Raw genomic sequence first — 23390 nt, 5'->3', positions numbered from 1 at the left:
AAACTGCAGTGCGTTTGCAAACGAAATCGCATACATTTCGCATACAGAGTACTGTTCTGGCCTTTGAAGTCATTTTGATGGCGGGCATGACAGCAAGAACAAATTCAGAGATGCGCTGCCAAGATCGCATCTAATTGCTCTAGTCCGTACAAAAACTTAACAGAAACGATTGGTAAGCTTAAATGGGAATCCTTGATACCTAGGCAACGTAGTTTTGGCGAAACCCTGTTGGATAAATCATAGAACCTGTATTCGAAGAAGACTGTGCTATCATTCTGATGTCAGCATCGTATATCTCGAGTAGGGATCGTGAGAATAACATAAGGGAATTAGGCACCTACAGAAGCATACTGTCATGTTTCCCTCGCCCAAGATGCGAATGGAATGCGATACAAAATCAGTAATAATCGACGCGATGTACCGTACACCATGCTTAGTTCGGCGACTTTTGGAGTATACAGGATGTAACTAAAATAGCTTTGCAGACTCTGAGGACAGGTTTCGTCCACCTAAACAAGAGAAAAATGTCTAGTAAACATTGGCGCTAATATGCACAACTTAAGTGCTGCGAGTTCTCGTTCATCTTCGCTACGTGAAACACGTGTCTTCCACGGCAAGTTCTTTGTTTTCCATATTTTGGGAGGAGGTAGTATGGACCACAAGAAGAAAAAAATGCATGGGCTATAAAGCGCGTATTTTAAGAGCTATGGGCATTTGCAGAGTCCACATTTACTGTACTTCTTTCTTGTTTTGGTCCGTACTATCTTCTCCTAAAATATGGAACGCAAAGAACTGCAGTAAAAGAACTTTGTTTCACAGTATCTAAGATTAACAAGTGCTCATACTTCTTAAGGTATAAATTTTAGAGCCTATGTTTACTAGAATTTTTTCTTGTTTTGGTCTAAGGAAACTGTCCTCAAAGTCTATAAAAGGAATTTAGTTATATCCTGTATACAGTATGTAGACGTAGCTGTAGAACCTTTTTCAATTATTCGACGACAGTGCAGAAATTTCAGAGCAGATGAAAAGCGTAAAACAATTTTCTGACGTGATTTTGGTGCATCCTTTTTAATAACGCCGTTGCTTCCAAAATAATGAAAATACAACATGGATTAGTGGTGGCGCAGTTTAGCTACACGCCATCCGATCGTATCCCGCAGTTCCGCATATTTTTCTAGTTTTTCAACCTCATAATTTCTCAATAAAAGTTTCCATTAATTGCAATACGTTCAGACTAGAGTCTCACGTTTGTTATGCAATTTACAACGATTGAAAAACCACGAAACAATATTAAGAAATCGATCCGTGGAGAAACCTACAAAAAGGTGCAAATAATGTTTGCTGGATTTAATGTTATTTTCCGTTTTAAATAAGCAATAAATAGGCCCTAATGTTTCACATACTCTGCAAAGTACGTCTTCTTTGCTGGCACACGAATGCAGAGACAAAAAACTGACAATCAGTAGCGAAACACGCATTAACAAACGTGTCTGATTAGCTGCTGTCGCAATATAACCTCTGACGAATGATATAGTCTTTGTTTTGGGCGTGCTGTTTACTGGTAAGTCGCCTCTAGTATTCTGTTTGGCTGCTCGTCGAAGTGTTGTGGCAACTAGGACTTTAACCGAACCGTGAAAATGTTCGGCGTTATTGCGTCAGGGAAGTTAGTGCAGACAGACTTCCAGCAGTGCGGTGAAACAAAATTTGCAACGACGGTGATGGAGGCAGATTCTGTTACAGACGTCGTCGTGTTCCTCACTGGCGCCCAACCGTTTCCCCCAGAGACGGCGGGACTCGTCTACTTCAGCTGGCCGGATGCAGAAGCTCCACCCACGTGGCATTTGCTGGGCTACATATCAAACGACAAGCCGTCTGCCATTTTCAGTATTGCTGACCTCAAGAAAGATAACCCTAAAAACTTCGCGGGGTTCTCATTTGGAGAACAGAAAATGTCGCATCACGCTCAGATCGGAATATCTGTGGAGCCTTTAACGGTTGCTTCAGAACAAGCGTCTCGTGCTGTTGACAGAACGACTAAGCCAATTGTGGAATTCGGACAGAAGATGATAGAAAACTTCGTGAACTACGTCGCGAGTTTTACCCTATCTGTGCAACAGGTTACTCCTGCAATAGATGAAAACTACGTACCATTATCCGCTTTACGTAACTGGTATAATAATTTTGAGCGGAGGCTGCGCATCAATCCAACCTTCTGGAAATAATGAACTGCTGTTAAGATTGTTATAACAATCGGAATTTTGTTTTGTGCAGGCAATGGTTGTTTACTAGAACGAACAGTTGAAAGTTTATATAGAGAATACTGCTACGTTCTTGTGTAAATTTGCTGATTAATGCTAATGGAAGAGCGAAAGTGTATCAAGTCTTATGTAAGTATATTCATTGTTGTATAATAGTCTTTCCTGAATATATTGGAAGTCATTTTAACTGTGTAGAAAAAGGGAGCACTGATGCTAAAATAAATTCCCTTGTTGTGGAAACTTAGTAGCCTATATGGTTCCTAATGACATTTCTGCGACATTCCTTCTGTTTTAAGTATTCATACAATATCTGTGACCAGCACGTACATGCATTTGAGTGAAACAGCGTCATGTGACTCCATGCTTACTAGAAACATGCAGTAGCGTATACAATACGTTGTTGCGTAGACAGTTTCTTCAAAGCCCCTATTTTAGAGTGCTTGTTACGTTAACTAGAAACTTGAAATCATAGAAAGCCGATTCTCTCCTATAAACGTAACAACGTAACATGGTAGTGATTTGACCGTACTTTGAGGTGTCTGTAGTATTTTGTGTGTGTGTGTGTGTGTGTGTGTGTGTGTGTGTGTGTGTGTGTGTGTGTGTGTGTGTGTGTGTGATGAATACGTGTGTGAAATACGTGTGTGTATTTTAATCAGTATTTTGACATAAAGTGGCGTAACGCATTTTGACAAGCTTAAGTTAAGGTTGATTTATAATTTTCTTGGGGATAATTTGCAAAGCAGGTAATATGTGCTGCCACATTCATTGTTACTACGTATAATTCAGGCTTAAGTAAGCTATGTACTCAAATAATGTTCATATGATCCGTCTGTAATTATTGTTGCCTTTATTATAATGATCGAAAGCTGTAGTCTCTGAATTAGTGGGATACAGTTTTTTCCATGACAGCTGATACCTTATAAAATTTTTCGGCGAAGGCAAAAACTATTTCGTCATCACTTTACTAATTTCGGTTTGTTCCCCGTCTCTTCCTACGTTCTAGCTGCATGCTGTATCCTCCACAATCGGAAATATCGCAGCCTTGTCTTAACCCTTCCCATTTACAGCTAGTTAGACAACTGTGCCCTAGTATATAACTCCACTAATCCGTCCTTCATAATTACAAGCGTTTGCAGTAGACTACTTGGCTTAGCTGTTCTTTCCACTGAGACGGTACGATGTGTGAATGTTGACTTCTCGGCGTATAATAGTGACGAAAAGCTCTCGGGTTTCAGCAGGATGGCAGTGTTAAAATACCACAACATTTCAATGCGGCAGAAGATAACGAGTATGACACTCTCAGAAACGTCTTATTTTAGCACTGACACCCGGCTGGAAACCAGAGAGCTTTCATCTCCACATGATACAATGTTTTTCAGCTGTGTGGTTCAGAATGATTTTCTTCCGTCTATTTTGGCAATTTTCGTTCATGGTTTGTGTTAACCCTAGATCACTAAACCTTCGTAAAATTTACTATTACAGCAGTTATAAAACAGGACATTTTGTACTTAATTTGGTATGTAACATATCATTGTAAATCTGATAATGCGTAACCTCAATATTATGATCTCCTTTGAATAAAATGTGTGGTAGTGAACTTCACAATGGTTTAGTAGCAATGTAATATTTTCCCCCTTTAGCGTTCTAGAGTTAAGTGTGTTTGGTGTACATTCCTAGTAAGAGCGTGTAGTGCTCTTGGCGGGGGTGGGGTGAGGAGGAGGAGGAGGAGGAGGAGGAGGAGGAGGAGGGGGGAGGCACCGCAAGCCAGGTCTCTCTCTCTCCCCAACAGAACACTACACGCTCTTATTAGTAATGTACACTAAACACAAGTCTGTTCTAGAACACTAAGAGGGAAAATGTTAAATTGCTGCTAAACCAACGTAAAGTTCACAACTCACCTTTTATGCAAAGGTAGTCATAATATCTAGGTTATGCATTAGTTAATTACAATTATTAACTTTCTAATGGTATGTTACACACCACATTAAGTATAAAATGCCCTGTTCTATACACTACTCCATGTACAATGCCGCTCCTGTAGCGTTTGCCACTGAAGTTTGTTGAGCATACCTGCAACGCTCTCACGCCGACAAACGACCCTGAGACGAAATGCACCGCTCTTCGCTGGATCTTTCTTGTCTTTTCTATTAGTCCTATCTGGTAAGGGTCCCAGACTATCGAGCAGTACTCTAGAATCGGCCGAACAAGTTCCTTGCAAGCCACTTCTTTCGTGGATGAACTGTTTAATTAAGAATCTTCATATGAATCTCAGCTTGACAACTGCTTTCCTTAGTATTCGTTTTATTTAGTCATTCCACTTTAGGTCGCTCTAGATAAATACTCGTAGGTATCTGCGTTTGCTAATGTGCCCAGCGATTGGATTTCTTCTGTATTTGCAATACGTTGCATTTATTTACGTTCAGAGCCAACTGTATTCCCTTCACCATTAACCAATCCTCAATAGGTTTTCCTGTGCTTTGCTAGTCTTCTGGTATTGATACAGTCTTACAGACAAACGCATCATTCGCAAACAGCCTCATGGTGATCTAGTGGGTAACATCGAAAGCTCCGTGAGGCTTTTTGTAGAAGGTGTAGTTGTTTATATGAAAATAACACCACAAGACCGTAGCGAACTGCAGGAAGTCTTTGAGGATTGATGAACGTTGAAGCGACTGACTGTTCACTCTCAAGGTAAATGTCTCGCATAATCTCTACACAATCTTAAAAGTATCCCGTCTGGTCCAAATGCCCTTACACTACTACGCGATTGAAGTTGCTTTCCTATACCGCGATACTCACCTCTGTTGTTCCCGCGTTCAAACGATCATTGCAAGAAGGTACCGTGTTAAGATATTCCGCGTTTAAACACGTCCGGAGGACCTGATTCAGTATCACTGCTTTCCGTTATATTCCGTTTTGGTGCCAGTATGACTGCTGAGCAACAGAATAGACTATTCCGATCCACTTACTGATTTTACATAGGACGAAAAATTCTCAGGACTTTTAGCCAGACCGGCAGGTAAAATTTTACTTCGATATTCACTGAATATTGGTATCCTTCGGCTGTGTCCCCCATCGTTCAGCTTATGGTTGTCAGCTAGGGTTTGACTTACCTTAGATGTGTGACGCTCTCTTAGCTTGCGTAGCAACTTTTTAGCACGGCTATTGAACCACTGTCTTTTCCATACCTAAAACCTTGCTCGAACATACTTCTCTAGAGCGTACCGAACGACGCTTTTTAATTTTATTCATTTGTGCCACAAACCTTCGTCCTTAGAACTAAATACTTGATGTTTACTAGGATATGGTGAGATTTTTATCTTGTTATCTTTGATATGCAGAAGTACTTTCCTTTCTTGAAGTTCGTTTTAACGCCCTTAGTCAGTGATGCTGTCACTGATGCCACCCTCTATTAACTGATTCGAAAGGTTGAGGTCTTTTTCGCTAGGAGATGGAACACCTGACCAATGAGTTCTCAAGCAGCCGGCTGCCGGTCCCCACTTTATCTTCCGCCCAGAGATGAGCGAACCCACAACTGTCCGCTGTTCGCCTCGAGTGAAGACAGATTGGTCAGATGTTGCGTATCAAAAGACACCGTGACATACGGGTTTCCACGAGATCCCAACAGCACCAAACGCGCTTTCGTTACTGGTACCCCATTATCTTTGCAGATTTCGAGCAGTTGCCAGAAGTCTGCCGACCTTGGCCAACGCGACTTCCAGGACAGTGATTTTGTTCTTCTCTGTCGTGGCTTGGCTCATAGTCTATATAGTATGTCCGCACATATCTACTGGAAATGGCGATAAAATACCACTTTTCTGTTGAATTCCTCAAATTGTTTATTAACTTCATTTTTTCGTCAGTGTGTTTTGTATTCCAGAATTTTCTCATCTCGTTTTTCTTTCAAAAACTCCCTGTTTACGCCGAGATCCCATTATTTTGTCGATTTTGTTTTTATTCCCTCTTTTTTGTTAGTGATGTGATACATTGGTCATGTCTTGAGGCACTTATCTCCATGTTGAAGACTTCATCGGTCTGTCGTCGCTGTATCGCATTGTTTACTAATCCCAGCTGAAACATTTTGACTTATTTTCTTACACTTTCTAGCCTCGTAAGTAAAAAATTTTTCTTTTGACATACCTAATGTATGATTTTTCCTGTGTCAACATAATATAAATATTCAGTTTTTACAAGTCTCTAGTATCACCGCTGCTCACGGTTTTCTTCCAGACATGTTTTGATGAGACTTTCGGAATGAGAAACACTGTATATTAAATATAGGCTAAAAGATTTATTCAGCTTGTCTCTATCTCCTTCCTTTTCTTCACCTGAATTGTCATACGTAATTTTACAATGTTTATAAAACATTTCCTGATTTATATGACTTCCATTCTCGTCCCTACAACTATCAGTTTCATCTTTGCCTCGTTTATTCTGAAGAGCTGTTTCTGATGAGCTGCTTCTGTTTCAATCAGTTAAAAGACAAACATTCGCAGACGGGTTACGCAATGGAAGATAAGATTCCACTACTAGTTTTGAGTAATTTAACCCTAGATTACTAAAACCTCGCAAAATTTACTACTGCAGTTGGTACGAAGTCGTGGTTCCCACCAGTCTGTATTATCAGTACTGGATGTATACCGAACATTTTGTATTTATTGTGTACGTGACATACCGTTGGCGACATTACATTGTTATTAATTAGAGCACAAACTACAAAGTATGACTTGCTTTGAATAAAATATAAAGTGGTAAAATTTACGATGGTTTAGTAACAGCGTAAAATTTCCCCCCTTAAATGTTACAGGGTTAAGGATCATATCAAACTGAGGCGGTAGGAGTCATATTATTGTTAAAGTTCCGTGCATAGCGTTTTATGGGGTGGGGGTGCAGGGGGGAGGAGGAAGCCAGGGGACGGGCATATGTCCCTGGTACTAATATTACACACACACACACACACACACACACACACACACACACACACACACACACACACACAAGAACCGATATTTTAGGTATAATTATCTGTGACACCTGCACGCGTTTTACGATGATGAACCTCAAATGATTCAAAGCTGTTATTGAAAATAAATATTTCCAGAGGTTTACTAATTTGATGTAAGTACTCAAAATTGTTCATAATTGATCAGCTTGATTAATCTCTAAAGTTAGTCTTCGTTACTGCCGAACAAAGGATCGTAATTCAGCGTTAGTATGTATTTGTCACTCTTGCTCTTGTATTCCTGTTAAGACTATTTTTCTTTCGTAGCCACTTTAACAGGTAAATTAATTTGCAGATTTCAAGAGCTGTTTAACATGCGTGTCCTCCTTGATATTTGGTATAAGTTGACAGCATTTTCAGTACTTCACTGACACATTAAGGGTGAATCTTTCTGTTTTAGTCCTTTCGTTCGTTGCCATTCGGAGAGGAGAATGCGCTTTCTAGTTTGTTCTTTTGGCGAGCAAGTCACTTTTCACTTTGCCGCCAGACAATCCACTACCAGACAGAATCGTATTGTTTCTGCAGACAGTCTTTCTTTTTTTTCAGCAGTTCGCCTCGCAGTTGACTTAAATCTTTATATTTGTGTTAAGGCGGGAGCCATTCATCAGAAAGGAGAGCCTTTTTTTTCTATCTCGTAACAGGCTGGTAGTCTGTAAGCAATTTTGTGTGTGACATGCAGCTCAGTAAAAGTTTGCACAAAATTAGAACAAAGCGAAAATGTTTTTTGTTGTGTGTTATAGCCACTGTCAAATGATCGATTTGTACTTCTTATTCTGATTTTATTTACGTCCCACATAAACCTTTGCAGTGCCTGTGTTGGTGCGAGACTGATCAGCATTTCCCCAGGCTCTGCAACACATTAATATACGAGCAGACCATCAACCAACAAATTCTGTCACAAGCACAAACCAGTGGCGCGATTACACCATTTAAGCAAGATGGAATTGAGAGACTGTAGTATTGACAATTATGAATCATTTACCTAGTTGATCAAAAGTAATTTGTAATCTATTAGTGCAGCTGACGCTTTTAGTACGTTTTATGTAAGTGGTTTCATGGTGACAGTGAACCTCATCTGTCGAATATAAGATATATACACATACGATAGATGTGTACACATAAGATACACGTAAGATAGATACACATACGCTTCGCTAGACTATCACCAAATAAAAAGTTACAGCGTTTACGCTTGTTTCACAAGACTCCATATTCTAGGCTCCTTACTTTTTAGATATTCATGTATTGAAGTCAATGACTACTAGCAGTACATCACATGATTCACAGCAGACAATTCATTGTTGACAGTACGTACACCAGGTTTGTGGGAGGCATTACTTGGATTCAGACGTCAATCGCAGTCTGAACGCCTCCTAATAGACACAATGGTATCATCCAAGTCTTGTGCTACAGACAGATTGCACATACCTTGCCATATGGAGAAAAATATCTAACCGAATAAACTATAATTGATGTTTCTCTAATAAAGTCGAAACGTATGGAGTATAAAGGTGCAACAATAAGAATTCCGCACTGTTACTGTTACCTGAAAGAGCATTCCATTTGCACCAGGTACAGTGTGGAAATATAACTGATTGCTGAACTTTATGATCAGGCGTGTAAGTTCCTCGTGACTCCGACTTCACCACTCACACATTATACTGTTGCTTGTCCGCCTCTGGAGCGCCTTTTTTCCAAACGTTCACGAGGCACAAAGCTGTTTGGGATTCGTTCGCAGCATGTGCTGGAGTCACTAGTTGTGGAGCCAGTTCGAGCCCAAATCCAGCGTATTAACGGACTGCCGCCCTGGTTACCGGAGAGGCCCAGAGTGATATTAGATATGGTGCGGTACAGGAAAGACAGCACTCTTGCTTCCATTTTTAATTCGATATTTTCTGACATTTTGTCTGAGCACCACTTCCTGCGAATCCAGGGGTTAGAGTAGGTCTGAGGTATTCCTGCCTGTCATAAGAGGCGACTAAAAAGAGTCTCACATGTTTCACCCTTTATGTGATGGTCTCCTGTAGGGTTTAACGACTGTTTTTCAAAATTTTCCCGAAGAGCGAGCCAACTGGGGAAGGGCGCCTTACATGGTGCATAGTGTCCATCATGGGCTTAGGCCTCACGCATCCTTCGTCGACGTGGATCTGTACTTCTGCTCATTCTCCAGCTTTTGGGCGAGGTCACCCTCCTGGGTGCGTTTTCCTCCATCCTCTGTGCAGTATAGCTTTCTGCGCTGTCGACGATAATGGACTTCTTAGCTGGTTTGCGCCTGATATCCAGCGTTGTAGCCAGTCCGTTGTGGTGGGGCTGCCATGTACCCTGTCGATTGTAGCCCCTGACCACACAGGGATCGCTCTGCTTACGACTGTGCTGTTAACTCCCCACGTATGTCAAGGAGTAGATGCCTGTCACCCTGGGGCGTCGGGACTTTCAGCAATGGCCATCCTGCCAGGTGGCCTTTGCTGCTGCTAGGTGGCGCCCACGGGGAAGGCCCCTGGTCGGAATGGGTGGCATCGGGACGGATGACACACCATGAAGCATAGTAAGCCATCTCTTGCTGGTGGTCAAACGCCAGCAGTCTTTAAGCGGTCAAGGTCTAATAACTTCAATGCTAAGAAATACGACCCCAAATACCCCCCCCCCCACCCCCCGCTGGCCACACCATTGGAGGAACGCCAGGCTAAGGATGGCAGTAAAGCTTATTCACCCCAGTACCTTGTATGTGCGAGAGTTGATGGGGAATCTTTATTGTGAATGAAACCTCAGTTTTTTGTGGAGCATTTAGAGGACAAGTTTGGGATGGTGGTGAGCTTGTCCAAAATGCGGTAAGTGTTGGTCTTGACCAAAACAGCGTCCTCTGGCCAGTCACGGGCACTACTCGCCTGTGACAAGCTTGGGGATGTTTGTTTCCAGCACGCCCCATAAGAGCTTAAACATGGTCCAGGGTATCGTATTTCACAAGGACCTTCTTTTGCAGTCTGACGATGAGCTGCGCGGCAATTTAGAGCGGCAAGGTGTTTATTTCTTGCGGAGCGTCTACTGGGGTCCGAGGGATAATCAGGTTGCCACTGGTGTCTTCATCTTGGCCTTCGAGGGTGTCACATTACCCGAGTAGTTCAAGGTGACGGGTGATGGTCTACCACTGTGACGTGTCATATATCCCTCCCCCGATGCAGTGCTTTAAGTGCTGGAAGTTCGGCCATATGTCTACCCAATGTACTTCCAGCGTCACCTGTCAGTTTTGTGGACGTCCTTCACATCCCAATACTCCCTGTGCCCTGCCTCCCATCTGTGTCAACTGCAGAGAGCACCATTCGCCTTGCTCGCCAGACTGCAGGATTCTCCAGAAAAAAAGAAAACTAATGGAATACAAGACCCTGGACCGACTGACCTACACTGAGGCTGAGAGAAAATATGAGACGCTACATCCTATGCGTATGACGTCAATTTACGCCGCCGCTACGACAACGGTTCTACCATCTTCCGTTCCGCCACATACAGTTGGCTCTCAGGGGGCACTTCCCTCCCTGTTCCTCCTGCACACCCTTCTTCGGCTCCTCTCGCCAGGAAAAGACCCTTGGCTCACTTCCTTCCCAGGTTCCTACCAGTGACAAAGCTGACACCCACCAGTGGCTTCATGGTCCTCCTCAGTCCCTGAGACTGAATCAATGAAGCCCTCCCAGCCAGACAAACCTAAGGAGCAGCGAGAGAAACCTAAAAAGAAAAAGACCCCCAAAACCAAGGCACTGCAGTGGTACCACCACTACCTAAAACTCTGTGTCTGAGGATGAGGTGGAGATTCTGGCGTCCGCTGAGGACCTAGATCTCGCTGGGCCCCTTAGACACAATGGATGTCGATCGCACAGGTACTCATCTGCTGGCAGCAGGTGAACCTGAGGTGTAGACTGCCTCATTAAGTGTTTCATGTCTTCCCGGTCTCACGATCACGTTATCCTCCAGTGAATTTTTTTCACGACCTGGCTGAGCTACAGCAACTGTTAATCTTTACACCTGCTTTCTGCATTGCCCTCCAGGAAATCAGTTTCCTGGCAATGCGGACCCCTGCCCTCAGTGGCTATAAGGGATATTACAGGAACCGTAGTGACTATAATACTGTGTTAGTTGAAAGTTGTGTCTATGTCCTGAACTCAGTATGTAGTGAACCTGTGCCCCCTTCGAACCGCCCTTGAAGCTGTGGCTATCAGGATAAGGACGACGCAGGAAATAACTGTCTGCAGTGTATATCTTCCTCTAGATGGTGCAGTACTCCTGAACGTATTGGCTGCACTGATTGATCAACTCCCTAAACCTTTCCTACTTTTGGGAGACTCTAATGCATATAACACCTTGTGGGGTGGCGCCATGCTTACTGGCTGAGGTAGGGAGGTCGAAAATTTACTGTTACAACTCGACCTCTGCCTCATAAGTACAGGTGCCCTCCCACATTTCAGTGTGGCACATGGCACATACTCAGCCATTGATCTCTTGGTTTGCAGTCCTGGTCTTCTTCCATCTATCCACTGGAGAGGACATGACAACCTGTGTGGTAGTGACCACTTCATCTTCCTGTCACTCCTCCTCCCCCCCCCCCCCCCCAGCGTCATGCCCACGGACGCCTACCCAGATGGGCTTTAAACAAGGCGGACTGGGAAGCCTTCACCACTGCTGTCACCGTTGAATCTCCCCCACATCGTGCTATCGATGTTTTCGTTGAGCAGGTCACTAAACCGATCGTATCTGCGACGGGAAACGCATTCCCTCGTTCTTTAGTGTGCCCCCAGTGAAAGACTCTCCCATGGTGGTTGCTGGAAGTCGCTGAGGCAATTAGAGCGTCGGCGGGCTCTACAGTGACATAAGCGACACCCTTCCCTAGAGCACCTAATAGCCTTTAAGTGGCTCCGAGCTGGCGTTCGCCAGCTTATAAAATGAAGGAAACAGGAGTGTTGGGAGAGGTATGTGTCGATCAGACGTCTTTCTGGGTACCAGACCCCAGCAGGTGTCCCTGGGATTAACATCAATGGTGTGTTATCTACCGACGCAAACGCGATTGCCGAGCACTTTGCCGAGCACTGTGCTCGAGCCTCTGCGTCGGAGAACGACGCCCCGGACTTTCGCACCCTCGCCATGAAGAGGTTTACACCGACGGCTCGATGTCTGATGGTCACGTACGCTTCCTGTATGTTCATGGAGGACATATTGAACAGCACTCCTTGCCAGATGGCTGCAGTGTTTTCATTGCAGAGCTGGCGGCCCTATCTCGTGCTCTTCAGCACCTCTGCTCATGCCCTGGAGAGTCATTTCTGTGTACTGACTCCTTGAGTAACCTACAAGCTATCGACCAGTGCTACCCTCGCCATCCTATGGTATCGTCCATTCAGGAGTCCATCTATGCTCTGGAACGGTCTTGCCGTTCAGCGGTGTTCGTGTAGATTCCAGGACCTGTCGGTATTCCAGGCAACGAACTTGCCGACAGGCTGGCCAAAAAGGCTATGCGGAAACAGCTTCTGGAGATGGGCATCTCCGAAACTGACCTGCATTCTGTCTTACGTAGCAGGGTTTTTCGGCTTTGAGAGACGGAATGGCATAGCTGTATGCACAACAAACTGTCATTAAGGAGACTACGAATGTGTGGAAGTCTTCCATGAGGTCCTCTTTGCAGAAAATCAGTTGTCCTCTGCTGGCTCCGATTTGGCCATACGTGGCTAACGCATGGTGGTTACCTCCTTCGCGAGGACCCACCTCGGTGTCGCTGTGGCTCACAAATGACGGTCGTCCACCTCTTGCTGGACTGCCCACTAATAGCCACTTTGCGGCGGACTTTTAACTTTCCCAGCACCCTGCCTTCGGTGTTGGGCGACAATGCCTCAACGGCACCTTTAGTTCCACGTTTTATTCGTGAGGGTGAGTTTTATCATTTGCTCTAAGTTTTAGCGCATGTCCTTTGTCCCTCTGTGTCCTCCACCCTAGTGCTTTTATGGTGGAGGCTTTAATGTGTTGCAGAGTGGCTGGCTTCTCCTTTTTATTCTCATGATCAGCTAGCCATGATAATCTGCTCTCTTGTTTTGATCTCCCATGTTTCTTGCGTGTGTCTGTGGTTTTCTTGTCAGATTTTGTCCATTTTAGTGTTTGTTGCTCTTCCGTCATTCTTGTGGTTTTCTCCTTTATCCAGCTGTGTTTTGTATGTCTCGATTATCTTACTCCCACCCTTGTGGAATTATTTTAATCGGAATGAGGGACCGATGACCTAGCACTCTGGTCCCTCCTACCCTCTTTTAAATCAATCAACCAACCAATGTGTGTGTGTGTGTGTGTGTGTGTGTGTGTGTGTGTGTGTGTGTGTGTGTACGGGGAGGGGGTGGGGAATGGAAGATGGAGTTCGATTGTTTGGGGGAAGAGACCAAGCAGCGAGGTCATCGGTCTCATTGGATTAGGGAAGGATGGGGAAGTCGGCCGTGCGCTTTCAAAGGAACCATCCCGGCATTTGCCTGTAGCGATTTAGGGAAATCACGGAAAACCTAAATTAGGATGGCTGGACGCGGGATTGAACCGTCGTCCTCCCGAATGCGAGTCCGGGTGTGCTAACCACTGCGCCACCTCGCTCCCAACCAATCTGAGCACCACGACTATGTCGCTGTTTTTACGGATGGGTCGAAACGGGGAATCCTGTTGGTTGCTCTGTTGTTTTCCCAGATCGTGTCCTCAAAGTCAGACTGCTTCAAGCTTTTACTGCCTTTGATGCAGAATTGTATGGAATCTTGCAGGCACTGGAGCAGATGAGACTTTATTCAAGTACTAAATTTCTTGACTGTTCAGTTACTGAGTGCCCTTCACTCTCTGAAATGTTTGTACCCAGCAGATAAAGTAGTCCAGACTATACAGGATAGCGTTGTCCACCTACAACGGCTGGGAAAGGATGGTCTTCCTGCTGGATACCATGGCACCTGGGAATTGTGGGAAACGAAAGATCGGATCGAGCAACTAAGGAGGCGTGCCTTGATCTTCATGAATTTCAGTGTGCCATCCCCCTGCGTTCTACGACATCGCTCCAGAGTGTTGTGTCGGTGGGAGGATGAGTGGCTGGAAGTAATAGACAGCACACACCGTGTCGTAAAGCCCATAACTAGACTTCCTTCCAGCCACGTCGATGGGACGAGGTCCTCATCACTCGCCTTTGCACAGGCCACAGCCCTATGCCGCATGGCACCTACCTCCGGCGAGATAACCCTCCAGGCCGGCCGAAGTGGCCGAGCGGTTCTAGGCGCTTCAGTCTAGAACCGCGCGACCGCTACGGTCGCAGGTTCGAATCCTGGCTCGGGCATGGATGTGTGTGATGTCCTTAGGTTAGTTAGGTTTAAGTAGTTCTAAGTTCTAGGGGACTGATGACCTTAGAAGTTAAGTCCCATAGTGCTCAGAGCCATTTGACCCTCCATTGTGTGGTGCTTGTGGCGTACGGATCATTGTGCGCCACATTTTATTAGAGTGCATTTTATTTTCAGACCAGCGGGCAGCGGTTGATTTGCCGACGGGTCTGCAGTCTATTTTAGGTGAAGATCGAACGAATGTGGTTCGAGTTTTAAAGTTTTTTTGAATTGTCCAACGTTTTTACAAATTTTGGGGAGATGGTTTTAATATGTTCAGGGCGTGACTGGCTCGCCCATATTTTGCGTAAGTAGCCAGCCAGGGACATTTTCCTGTGCCTTTCTTAGCTCCTTAGTCGTTTCACTTGTTTTGGTCTTGTGTATCGCATCTTTTATTCTTTGCCGTTGCCTTAACGTGTGTGGTGACATTTTACTACTTTTCTCCACATTCGTTACTTTCAGTACGAGTAATGGGGCTGATAACCTTGCCGTCGAGCGCCCATAAGCAAAAAAAAAAAAAAAACACACACACATTCTGTTTTTATATCTGGGTATAACAGTTTGTTGTGATATGAAATGTTATGATGACACAGGCTCATAATCAGCTGGTAAGTAAATCATGTGGCAGCCATCGGCTCATTTGAAGCGTACTGGGAAAATGCAGTCAAAGAGGAAGAGTGCTTACAAAAGTCAGGTGACCCATCATATAATGTTGTTTCAGTGTGTGGGACCCACGCCAGATAGGACTAACAGATGCTAACGAATGTACACAGAGGACAGCACCGATGGTCAGATAAGTTTTCATCAAGGGCGAGCATAACGGAGATTGAGATGGTAAGAGAGGAAATTCTCGTACGTGGTGCATGGGAATTACCCTCTGCCATGCACTGCAGTGGTTTTCAGAGTGTACAGGCAGACGTGGAACATCAAATGACTATAGATTAGTAGAAAATTCTGTTCGTCGAGCTTCTACATGTATAAATGATTTCAACTACCATCATTATTATTATTACCAGCAACTACTTCTACACAATGAATGGAATTTGAGAAAGGTGAGAAATATGCACCTGTTCAACGATCCCAAACACAGTGCAGCTTGCGCAGCGCTACGCAATTAGAAGATAACTAAAAGTGGCGAGGGGCATGAGATGAAATGTCACAGTGGATAGTCGTGATACAAACCAGATTTTATTGTTTTTATGTTAGTACACATTGTGAAACAGTGAATTTTACATGACTTTTATGTAGTCCCGTTGAAACAATTTTTTAATGTAATAAAGTAAAGAAACAGGAACAGTGATTCCTTTAAGTTATTTAAATTCGGGCAGTTTGTATACAACAGATAAGGACTCCCATTTTATTTCAGTTCCTTCCGTCTTTTCATTGCCGAACATTACTGATGCTTCAATAGTGAATTTCAGTTGTAGCTGGTCCGTACTTTGGAATGCGGAGAACGAAGGGGGCTCCTTTGTGTGTCGAAATAAATATTCACGAGTTGTAGTACGCACTATGTCGTTAATTTAATGAGTATGACTATTTGAGCACCGTTTCCGATAAACGGCGAATAGTTTTCTTTTTTAGACGTCTGCTAGACAGGCATTACGAGTATTAGACACCGACATTGCTGAAAGCGGGAATACTTTCACGCAGCATCGATTTTTAGACTGTTGAAAAGCTTCTGCAAGCTTCGCGATCCGCTAGCAGTTGGAGGATTAATCTAAATATTTGTCGAATTGCGCGCTGTGCCTGAAGAACGACGCATTAAGTAAATGAAAAGCCTTAGTTCTCCATCGAACTACGTATTTCAGAATCGCGAGATAGAGCTGAGATAGTAGTTACATTTTTATGAGTGGATCTGTACTGTTCGAAGAGTGTAGCGTTTCGTCTCGTATTTTCTTTTGTGTTAGTTACGAATTTTATTTACCAGAACGTTAATAAGAATCGGGAAGGGTAGTGGGTGTGTGTTTGATCAAGACAACGCCTTCTTCACTGCTGCATGTAAACCAGTCATGCCATTGGGTGCACCGAAATCCATGCAACCCTTAAACGTGTAGCGCAGTACTAACAGTAACCGACAGAAGCACAATTTTGGAAGTTAACTTCAGAGCGCGTTCGGCTGCCGTCGCTTTCGAAGATATTATTTTTATGTGATGTATGTCAGTCTAAGAGAAAATACATTTAACATATCTGACATGCTAAAAATTAACTGCTGGATCGGACCTCAGAACTGGGTACCTTTCTTCAAAACGAATATGGTTATGAGATTTAAATACGTTCGGGAACGAAAGTCGTAGGACAAACCTGACCTCCTTACACAATTGTTGGTCGAGACGGTGCTAGTTAACACTCAAGAAGGAAAAGTAACTAATGCGTTCTTTTGAACAGTTGGAGCCAGTTCCTTCGACGTTTGTGTTGTCATTCCAGCAGGCATCTATGGAGCTGGAAAATTTTTCTTAAATGACGTTACTATAGGGTCACAACATACATTAGTTCACTTTCACTCAGTGGCTGGGTTTGAACACATCAACATGAGCTCGTGAGTATGAAAACGCGCGAACCTGTCAAGTTCCCTACGCCTTGATACTAATACTTCAGACATGTTGAAACTAGATGATTAATGCCTCAGTTCTGTCGGTAAATGAGTACACGCTTAGAGACTCTACTTCTAAGCAGCCGCACCACAACAGTAAACTGTAAGGAATCGTTGTGTATTTGGTCCCGGATCATTGCAGGGGATGGACTGAATGTAACTTTTCAGACAGGAAAACAGTGACCTTAGTTGTCATTCACTAGTGGCTAGAGGAGAAAGTACAGAAACTGTATTTTGGTAGTACCATAAATGATTCTTGTGTATAACATGCCAGGAGGGTGATATGTTATGGAACGTGCGCGAAAGTCTTGAAAAAATCATAAGTTTTTATAACTTCTGCCTTCCATAATACACCAATGGACAGTGCTGTTGGAATCATCCTACCCGGTCAATCCAAAAAATTTCGAGACTGGATTAATAAAAATAAATATTCAGATGGTGGTTCTAATGCTTCAGGCGTTCTACATAGTCTTACTCGTTTGAAAACAACGCACAGAATGTCCATACAACCATGTGCAACTGTCAGATCCTTCTCTGAGATGCTATTTAACTCGTGCGTCACATTGGCTTTGAATGTCGGTTATGTAGTTTAAGCTTTGACCTTTGTTGTTTTGTGGTAAGTTCGTACTGATAAGTCCGCGATGCTTTTTTTCAGAAAAGAACTTCTTATGTTTTGCATTTCAATGAAGTCGCGGCGGACATCCACGCGTGTTCTGGCGTCAAGGAGTGCAGGAAAAACTTCGCACACACTTGTTTTCTTCAAAACGTTCTGGAGAATGTCTGGAACACTTGATTTAGAGAAGTTGCTACGTTGCGATTCGTGCAACATCAACGTCGGTGCACTATGGTCGCACGTGTCCTACTTAATACTACCTGCTGACGGATGAGTGGTCGAACGCACTCTGTTGTTTACAGTTGTTAGTTCACGTTGCCAACTCAGTAAATCTGCTGAAATCACTTTCACGCCAGGAAAAAAACAGTCTGAACTTTTTGGGCTGACAGTATATACGCCCAGTCTGACAGTCACACCAGACATATTTGGCCTTGCTGATCGTTCTTCGTGTTGAAGTATATTTTTATAATGAAATCAGTAAATGGACAGGCATGCGGAAGACTATCAGGCAGTGGTCGTCAGACATTTTTGCTCAGGACCCAATACGGACGTTGCGGTGCGGAACCTCGGGTTGCATAATATACTGATCTTACTAACCGGTAAGCTATTAAATTAGTATGTTATCACCCCCCAATAGACTTGCCGAAGTAAGGGCGCGGTAGACTAGTCGCCCTTCCCGAAGTACTGGTCTTTAAGTCGGTACCACTCGTAACACTTAATATCGATTATTCTGTTTCAGACTGCGGTCGCCCTCGGCACACAAAAGTTGAGACAATGTAGTCACCTGGCAGTGTGTTCTGTGAACAGATGACTGCCGGCCAAGCAAACCTTCTGGTTTCTTAGAAAACCGGGCATTTTTATTACGAACAGTAGCCAATATTTAACCGTGATACAACCTTTCATGACGCTTCTGGATTACATTCTAACACCCCACCCGTCACTTATCTGGTTTTGGCGTGTGTTCACCCCAGCTAATTGACTAACAGATCAACCGTGTGTGCAAAACTGCCGCAATATCGGATAACGCAAGGAAAGTATTAAGGCCCTGTGACTCCTGATTGAACTGCGGTGGCAGTGTTGACATTAATTGATTCAGAATTTATCACTTTTAATTAAAAAGGGGTGCACATTGATGTTATATTCAGCTATTGAACACCAGATGCAAATGTTGAACATAAAATTAAGTGACTTGGGATTTCAACTGCTTAATTGAAAACAGATGGAGTGGATTAGTACAGATTTATTTTAACTCACGACCTTCAATCATCACATCACATGACTCTCCTACCAGGCAGTGGTAATAAATTGCGTTTGCGTGGAGTAAAGCGCGATAACTCAAAAGTAATTCCTATCGACTGACCCAGGCGTAATGCGAAGTGCGAGAAGATTTCTACTATACACGGTCCATGAAACCCTCTTGGAAACTTTGCCGACGTGATCCAACAAATTAATCAGTGGCCGCAGCGGGCGCCATATCACCGAATACAGCGTGGCGGAGCGGCATCGTTGTGTGGACGTCAGCCAACCTCGTGGTGCTGCAAGGCTGCGCTTGTCTATTCACTCCTAGCTATCTTGCTCAGTACTTAGCTGAACCAAAACTTTCTATGTCCAAGCTCAATCGTTCCATTTGCTAAGTCCTGAACTGAAGAGATGCTCACCCTTTCTCAGGCAAGCTGAGTAAAGAACGCCAGTCCGCACTCTAGGCAAGCTGGGAATGGAAGACCTCTACGGGGACTTCTCCCAGTCTGCTTTTTGCCTCGGTTTCCACTCCAGCAAAATCACTTACGCCAATTGCAGCGCAAGCCGCGTTAATTATGTGTCGCTTCCCAGTGCTGACCAATGCCTGCTCTGGGAAGTGAACAAATTCCCACAGAATTTCCCTTCCTCTCAACTTCTGCTATTTAGCTCCTCCCAGGCCACCCATCAAGGTTAGCGTCTGCACAAACACCAATTTTTCCAAAATTCTGACTCCCAGGAGAGTACTTCAAATTCCTTGGTCCTACGTTCCCATCAGAGGCCGGCGTATTTCATTCTGTCGCTCTTCACCTGATTTACTTCAGACTCTGCAGTCTGTGAATTCAGCGTGAAGTTGCTATAGTCACGAACATGCATATTTTGACCTCTGTTGACCGCTCCACCGTAGCTTTGCACGGCTTTCTCGCATGTTTCACTGAAAACAGGACGACGGACATTTATCAACAGGCGTACAAGTTCTCCGTCTGCTTCCCAGTACACCAGCATGGGGTCAACCACCCACTCACTGTCACTCATCTTTAGGCAGCTGGAGGCCGCGCCCCGTTTCCGCTTTCTCAGAGCTTGAGCCACCCTAAGCTGCCTATCGTCGCTTCCCTTTGCCGCTCCCCCACCGGCCATGGTCACTTGAATACTTCCCTGGGATAAACTAGCCTCCAGTAAATTGACGCGTTTCCACAAAGTTTTCATGTCATGTGAATGACTTTAAAACCATCACTCCTATGGTGTTACCTCCTGTGGTACAAAATTAATATCTCCATAAGTTATTTTAATCCATTTGCATGATTAGTTACAGGCGATTGATTACCACTGCCTCCTCTCTGATGCAAACTCCCACTCATTCCTAGGGTACCTGCCTTCAATGACTGGATTTACTGTTAAAGATGTGGTCATTATTTAGTCTAATTTTACTTAAATCTCTGCCGATTCCTGAGACAATTATTGGTCGGAGGGGACACGCATCATCTTTTGATAAACATTACGTCTTCTGATACCATGAATAACAATGTTTCATTGCTAGTGTACTTTGTTTGTTACTTCGATAATTTATTGAAACAGTTTGTGCTAGAATTTGTCGTGGTTTACGTACTGCTTCTTAATGATGAACTCCGTAAGCATGCATCATAGATTGCCACATACGCTCTGGTACTCAAAGAGATAAGAGCGCATTTTCATTGTCTGAGCCATTTCTAACAAATGTATTCACAGATTTGTTCACAGGGGCCTCTGCCGGCCGCGATGGTCTAGCGGTTCTGGGCGCTCAGTCCGGAACCGCGCGACTGCTACGGTCGCAGGTTCGAATCCTGCCTTGGGCATGGATGTGTGTGATGTCCTTAGGTGAGTTAGGTTTAAGTAGTTCTAAGTTCTAGGGGACTGATGACCACAGATGTTAAGTCCCATAGTGCTCAGAGCCATTTGACTCATTTGGTTCCGTAGGACCAAATTGAGGAACAAATCTCAAAGGTTATGGAACGTCTCAGTACATGAAATTATAGCATAAAAGCAATAACAGATAAGATAAAACATTGATGTCAAGCCATAAGTTTAAGTAAATACGATCAACAATATAACATACGAACTAGCTTAATTTTTCAAGGAACTTCTCAACAGAATAGGATTCACCCATGAGGAAACTCTTCAGTTTCAATTTAAAAGCACGAGAATTACTGCTAAGATTTTTGAATTCGAGTGGTAGCTTACTGAAAATGGATGCAGCAGTACATTGCACACCTTTATGCTCACGATCCAAATGCAGATTGGATTTCTGCATAGTATTAACCGAACGAAAGCTGTTAATTCTTCGATATAAGCCGATATTGTGAACAAGAAACGATAGTAAATAACATACATATTGAGAGAGCAAAGTAAAAACACCCAGACTAGTGAACAGGGGCCGACAAGAGGTTCGCGAACTTAGACCACTTATTGCCCGAACTGCCAGTTTCTGAACCAAAATTATCCTTTGAGAATGGGAAGAGTTATCCCAAGGTATAATACCATACGACATAAGCGAATGAAAACAAGCAAACTAGACTAATTTTCATGTCGAACGATCACTTACTTCATCTACCATTCGAAAAGTAAAAATGGCAGCATTAAGTCGTTGAACAAGATCCCGAACGTGGGCTTTCCATAACAGTTTACTATTTACCTGAACACCTAGAAATTTGAACTGTTCAGTTTCACTAATCATATGCCCATTTGGTGAAATTAAAACGTAAGAGTTTTGTTGAATTGTGTGTTAGAAACAGTAAAAACTGAGTCTTACTGTGATTTAGCGTTAATTTTCTACAAACTATGAACTTAGGCCATGAACTGCACCGGACTATCTGAACCACCCCCTCCCCAACTGACCGTACCCCACTCAGACCCCCACGTCACAGCCATTCTCAGCACTGTGAATAATGACCTTTTACTATCTATATATGGAGACAGTAACTGTTCTCGAAAGAACAGATTACTGTTGTTGACCGTGCAGCTTTTCCCTGGAATAAATGATGACTAACTGAAACCCTCAGCTGCCGACAGGTGTTGTTGATATACCTCGATGTGGACAGCTGAAAATGTGTGCCCCGATCGGGACTCGAACCCGGAATCTCCTGCTTACATGGCAGACGCTCTATCCATCTGAGTCACCGAGGACACAGATGAATAGCGCGACTGCAGGGACTTATCCCTTGCACGCTTCCCGTGAGACTCACATCCCCAACTGTCCACAATTCTACGCCAAAGCGTGCGCGAGTAATGAGTGAATGGGCAAATGTCTATAAGGTACATTACATATGTTGAATTGTGGACAGTTGGGGATGTGAGTCTCACGGGAAGCGTGCAAAGGATAAGTCCCTGCAGTCGCGCTATTCATCTGTGTCCTCGGTGGCTCAGATGCATAGCCGGCACGGTAGCTCAGCGTGTTCGGTCAGAGAGCCGGTTGGCCTCTGTAATAAAAAACTGAGTGGAAGGATCAACCACCGAACTTGAACAGGATGTCTTGCGACGTCCGCAACGACCAAACACAACGATCAATAAGGAACAAAACGAAAAAAAAAAAGATGGATAGAGCGTCTGCCATGTAAGCAGGAGATCCCGGGTTCGAGTTCCGGTCGGGGCACACATTTTCAGCTGTCCATATCGAGGTATATCAACAACACCTGTCGGCAGCTGAGGGTTTTCAGTTAGTGATCTTTTACCATCTGTTGTTAAAGTAAGAGGTGAACCAATTGTGAGCTACTCCCGTATTTCGTAATGGTCCAACTTTTGGAGCAATATTTTGTGATCAACACAATCAAACGCCTTAGTTAAATAAAAAAATTTGCCTAGCGTTCGAAACCTTGTGTTTAGTCCATCCAGTACCTCACAGAGAAAATATAAGATAGGATTTTCAATTGTTGAACGACTTTTAAAGTCGAACTGTACATTTGACAGCAAATTATATGATATAAAATGATCAATTATCCTTACACACATGATCTTTTCAATAACTTTAGCAAACACTGATGGCATAGAAATAGGTCTAAAACTGTCTACATTATCCCTTTTCCCTTTTTATAAAGCGACTTTACTATTGAGTACTTTAAACGTCCAGGAAACTGATCATTCCTAAAAGAAAAATTACAAATATTGCTAAGCACAGGGCTAACATGTGCAGCAAAGATTTATTTACTCCATTCTCGAACGGACTCTGTCATGGGGCTTCTGGGTTAAGATAAACTGGCGCACTCAGAACAAGGAGTCTGGCAATCAGTCTCTCTTGTTAAACGCATACAGAGCACAAAGTAAAGAAACAAAACTTTATTTTTGGCACACAAACAGTAGA

General features: G+C 43.7%; 1 protein-coding gene across 1 annotated transcript; it reads left to right on the top strand.

Annotated features, from left to right (window-relative positions):
* The first annotated feature begins 1637 nt into the window (after positions 1-1637).
* Positions 1638-2222, top strand: LOC126176235 (protein OPI10 homolog). The gene has a single exon (XM_049923379.1). The coding sequence runs from the start codon at positions 1638-1640 to the stop codon at positions 2220-2222; it is 585 nt and encodes a 194-aa protein (XP_049779336.1).
* The last annotated feature ends 21168 nt before the right edge of the window (positions 2223-23390 follow it).

The sequence above is a fragment of the Schistocerca cancellata genome, chromosome 3 (genome assembly GCF_023864275.1).
Source record: "Schistocerca cancellata isolate TAMUIC-IGC-003103 chromosome 3, iqSchCanc2.1, whole genome shotgun sequence".
In the NCBI taxonomy this organism is placed as follows: Eukaryota; Metazoa; Arthropoda; class Insecta; order Orthoptera; family Acrididae; genus Schistocerca; species Schistocerca cancellata.
This window is presented reverse-complemented; position numbering and strand designations above follow the sequence as displayed.